This window comes from Gavialis gangeticus, unplaced genomic scaffold, assembly GCF_001723915.1.
Source record: "Gavialis gangeticus isolate Ggan-Ray unplaced genomic scaffold, GavGan_comp1, whole genome shotgun sequence".
Classification (NCBI taxonomy): Eukaryota; Metazoa; Chordata; order Crocodylia; family Gavialidae; genus Gavialis; species Gavialis gangeticus.
The window spans coordinates 87868294-87873498 of NW_017729033.1; the positions used below are offsets into that span (position 1 = coordinate 87868294).

The 5205-nt window shown below is 39.1% G+C and overlaps 1 protein-coding gene across 1 annotated transcript in view; it reads right to left on the reverse strand.

Annotated features, from left to right (window-relative positions):
- DAPP1 (dual adaptor of phosphotyrosine and 3-phosphoinositides 1) overlaps window positions 1–5205 on the reverse strand; it is an 87109-nt gene that overhangs the window by 25614 nt on the left and 56290 nt on the right. The window contains exon 2 of the mRNA XM_019525912.1: window positions 825–947. Within this exon, the coding sequence (XP_019381457.1) occupies window positions 825–947 (123 nt within the window). The remainder of the gene's footprint in view (window positions 1–824; window positions 948–5205) is intronic.

Genomic DNA, 5205 nt, shown 5'->3' on the forward strand with positions numbered 1-5205 from the left:
GGGGGGGGGGGGGAAGCATTTATTTTCGTTAACAAATTTGTTTTTGTCAAAAAATTCTGACAAATTTTCAATCAGTTCTGTGGAAATACCAGATAATTCACAGCATGGAAGAAGACAGAATCATATCAGGCTGTTTAAAAACAAACACTGAATATGATTTGATTTTTAATTTTTGCCATTAAATCTTTTTTTTTTTTTATCCAGATAAAGCATCATCATCTTTGGATTCTGTGAGTAAGAATAAATTAAGCAAACAAAGAAAGGAATTAAACAGAATGAGGTAGACAAGGTTCTTTGGGTAAATCTGATATATTTGGTTAGTTGGTCTAATAAAAGATACAGATTCACCCAAAGAACCTTGTCTGCCCATGTCCTTAGACCAACATGGCTACAACCTATGCCCCTTAAACTGAATGAGTCACTCTAGTATGTACTCTGGTTTCAGTTTCTATATTCTAGAAGGTGCGTATTGAGGAATTTTCCTGAGATAAAGTGTTTCTTTTTCTCCGTCACAATCCAAAAAACTTTAGCAATAAGATCAATGATTTGCTGTTTTTATGAAGTAGATGTTTATAAAGTTTTTTTTTCCTTTCATTGCATTTTTTGTCCTTATTGTTCGTATTTCCCTAATGTGTAGAGAGGCGTTGCTCAGTGACCCACTGCACTGAAAACTGTTCATGCTAGTCATTTTTTCTTAAATAAGCACAATGTTATAGTACAGGATTTCAGTTTATCCTATAGTTTATTTTGTATTTATAACAACATATGCAAATAGTGGAAGTGTAGGTTCAGATAAATTGCATTCACTTTTCTCCATACTGTACCTTACAGAAAGGGAGTACAGGTTAGACTTCTCATTACTCTTCCTTAAGAGATAGCTTCCATCACGTCCATTGGAAAGAAGCAGTGCTTCCGCTGCATGACGGGTGAGATTATCATGGTACCAGCTAGTAAGAAAAAAACATTAAAGATTCACTTATTTTGTCTGGCATCTGGTGAGTTGTGGAGCCATAACAACTCCACGGTGAAGGTTATAATCAGGTCTCAAGTCTTAAAAATTTCACACTTTCTCTCTCTCACACACACACGGTGTGAAGAAAAACTCCTTTTGGCCTGGAATCTTTCTCAAGAGAAGAGTCTCTTTGGAAAACTTGAAATAAATGGCTTAGCCACTTTGACTGAAATTTTAATACTGTTCTGACCTTTGGAATGGAAAAGTATAACCTTTATCACTTGCTTAGCTGAAAAAAGAGCTTGGTTTTAGATCGCTAACCTTTTTTTGCAGTTAAGTCCAATGAGGAACTAACACACAGTTCTGGTGTGAAGTCCAAAGTGTCATAACTGTAGAATCACACGATTCCCTCTGCTGAATGATACCAATGATAGCAAACTGCAACATATTAAGCCAAAAATCCAAATAATTTCAACATCTTATCCCAAATAGGGCCTTCAGATACCCTGGTAAATGACTCAGAGTAGGGCAAAATAAAAGTTCTCCCCTGCTTTCTACAGTGTGCTTCCTGCACATCTACACATTTTTTTCTATTAGAAATCCACCCAGAATTTAATGACATTTTCACCTGCACTGACTTTCTCTCTTGAGGACTCACTAGGAGAATAATGCCAGCACCAGATTTCTTGAATACCCAGTGTTTCCATTTTGAAAAATAAATCTCCACACTTTGGGTGCAGGCTTTAATCAAAGTAAATTTGTAGAAAAACCTAGAATGACCCACTTATACTGATGGGAGCAATGGTTTCCATCTAAAGGTGTCAGACATACAATGCTAGACAAAAGCAGGGTTGTGCACCCTGATGGATTTATTAGTATTGACTAGGAGATAGGACAGGCTGGACAAACAAATGCAATGTAAATATATGTAAATCCACAAGCCAATCTGTCACTCCATTGATGTTAACCCAGTGCTGGCAGCCCAGATGTGGGTAAGCCATTTTAACACTATGTCATTTGACTGTGTTCTGAACAGGCCTAAAAAAGCTCGCTGGCACCTCCGCTACACTACAAGGCTCCCATCTTGGAGCAGAACTAGTAGTAGGAACCATGAAAAATTTTCATAACATTTCTTCTTAGTGTAAATAGGGTCAAAGGGGAACAAAGGCTGTATTCATCTGGTAAGGGTGTGAAGCAGAGAAGATTCTTTGGAAAAAGTCAATAATGATCTGGTAGTACTGCATTCCACAGTCACTGGATGCAAGTAATACCTAAGAGTATTTATTCTGAGCAAGAACCCCAAACACATTTTCATTTTATTTTTTCAGTTTGTAAATGTGTCTATGTGCCAGCATTTCTGTGTACTGTATAAAGGCTTTCTCCCTGGGACTGCTTGGTTAGAAGCTAAGTGAAGATCCCTCACTCTCTTCCTTTTTAGATAGAATAGGCTGTTTAACAGGTACTCTTTCAGAAAATGAATTTTCAAAAATCTTCAAGATAGACTCCCTCAAGATATTTATGAACAGCTTATTGGTTACTGTGTCAACTGCAACAGTCTGAATGTAATTTGCATGATTGAAAAAAAAACAATTATATAAAAATACATGGTTTCAGTGGAAAAAAGTCTATACAATTTTAAGTTCTGTCTGCTGTTTTTCTAAATCTGTATTTCCTGGTGTACATTGTAGTATACTTCCTCTTTTGGGTAAATGTTTCATGCAACATGTACTATTTGTAGCCAAAGGCAATGGCATTAAGAAATCCCCTCTAAGTTAACACATTTCTGGCAACTCAGTTTATCTCTATGTCTAAACACAAAGATCAATAGATCTGTCTTGATAAGCACCAATCCAGCAAAGCCGCTAACTTTAAAAACATGAATAATCCATCTGATTCTCCCATTGGGAAGAAAGTCTGTGGTTTCCTGGCTTAGTTTCTGGAGAAGAGTATCAAAGAACTGGGTAAATAAGAATAACCTTGGGTTCAGCACAAAGGATACAGATCTAAAAACCCTGAGTACCAAAGACTGTAAAAGTTACTGCACCTAAGTATGAAAAATAATAATTTGTACAGAATCTTGTCTGAAAAACTGGGTGGCAGAAAATTGAAAAACCAGTATCTGTCAAGTGGAACTGTGCACCAGTTAATAAATTACCGGTGATAACATGTAACATGAGTGTCTTAAAGGACAACAAGAGATTAAAAGGGGGATTTTGAGTACAAATTGACTTACCATTATGAGCTACCAAGTTCTTAGACTAAATTTTGCTCTCAGCTCCACTAGTGATTGATATAGTTTAGTTTTTAGCCCAGCTTAAAAGAAAGCAGAAGTTGGACCACAGCATTTTTGTGCATTTGTGATATAGCTGTCACCAAGCTGATATGTAAAACTCATTCAACAATGCAAATGACTGTTATATACAGCCTCTTAATTGACATTTCATACTGTAAATTGAAATCTAGTTAAGAAACTAAACGCAATTAGGTAATATCTCCTTCATAAAAATACTTCAGAATTTTACACCCTATGGAAGACTAGACCTCTATGAAACTTAGTGGAGACAGAAACTTAACACTGCCAAGACTGCTTTAGGTGTAAGACCTGTTCCAAGAACTGCCTACACAGTAAAAAAAATTAAGCATAATGAACATTTAAAGATCAAAGTGTCATCCTTTAAAACACCTGTTAGCCAAAACTGGCTTGGTTACTAAACACCAAAGTAACTAAAACAGTTTAAGGTCAGATTTGTGTCGTTCCAATACCATAATGATGAAATCAGCACAAATACCTATCTCAAACCAAGCTACAACAAAGGTCAAAACTATTTTGTGAAATTTAATATAAAACACAGGTTGTTCCAAAGAATTTCATAAAATGACAATTTTCATAATGACGTCAGAGCAAAAATGTCATTCATATTTAATGTATTCACTCTTTTAAAAAAACAATGATTTTTAAAAGTCTTCTTCTAAATTGAAAATTTTATGATTTCAATGAAAAATGAACCACCTTTATTTTCAAGCACAATAAATGAAATAGGAATTGGACCACTATCGAACACTGAAAATGAAATGGGGAAAAAACAGATTTGTTGCAATGTATTTTCTACTTTGCTAAAAATGTTCTCACATCTTTGACTATTTTCCTTAACAAAGATTTTTTTACAGGTGAATGTATACAGAAATGTGGATAAATAAATTAGCTCTTGCTACTGTGAAGGGGTCAGCCCTCGCCCCGTCATTGTGCCTTGGGAGGACCTCCCACTCTAGGGTCCCAGGGTTCTGCTACAGATGTGGGGAGCCGGGGGCATGTGGCTCAGGAGTGCACCCAGCCTGAGAATCCTGAACTGGTATTTGAATGGTTAAAAGGGTGGTAGACAGCGGGAAACGGGGAAGGGGCAGAGCAATGGAGTCAGCTCTGCTCCAGACCCAGACAGACTCCCGCACATTACTCTCAGTAAATTCACTGCCAAAGGGGCTAGTGGGTCCCTATGCAGAGGTCCCCGCGATGGTGAATGGTCACCCGTGCCAGGCCATTCTAGACAGTGGGTCCCAGGTTACCATCCTATGTGAATCCTTCTATGAGGAACATCTGAGACACTTGCCTTTGCTTCCCCTTATGGGGCTGGGACTTTGTGGCTTAAGCCAGGAACAGTATCCCTACAGGGGTTATATGAACATGAGGCTAAAATTCTCTGCTGAAATAGCTGGGGTGGAGGAAGAAGTGTCAACCATCGCTCTAGTATGCCCTGATCTGGGGTGGATGAAAGGGGCCACTCTCATTGTAGGGACCAATCCAGCCTTTTCCAGGTTCTCGCTTGCTACCGTAAACAACAGACTGGCCCAGGTTACCAACAATGGTTAACGATGCATGCCTTGTGCTCAGAGGCGTATGACCGATGGGAGCATAGAGAGCTGTGGGGTCACCCTGAGGTTATGGGGACCCTGCAGTTCCCTGGAGCAAAGCCCCAGCAAGTCCCTGCCCAGGGCCAATGGGCTTTGCCTACTGTATGTAATTGGATTGAGAGGGATGAAAAGAATAAGCTGCCGGTGGTGGAGACCCCCACTGCAAGAGAGAGACCCGGTGCGCTGAGGGTCCCTGATGGCGTGATCAAGACAAAAGGGCTCAACCAAGACCCGGTTACAGCGATAGTGGTTAACCCAACCTTGAAAGATATTGTGGTCCACCCGGGACAGGAGGTGGCCTTGATAAAGGAAGCTGAAGTGGTGAGCCCTGAGCAGGAGGGAAACCC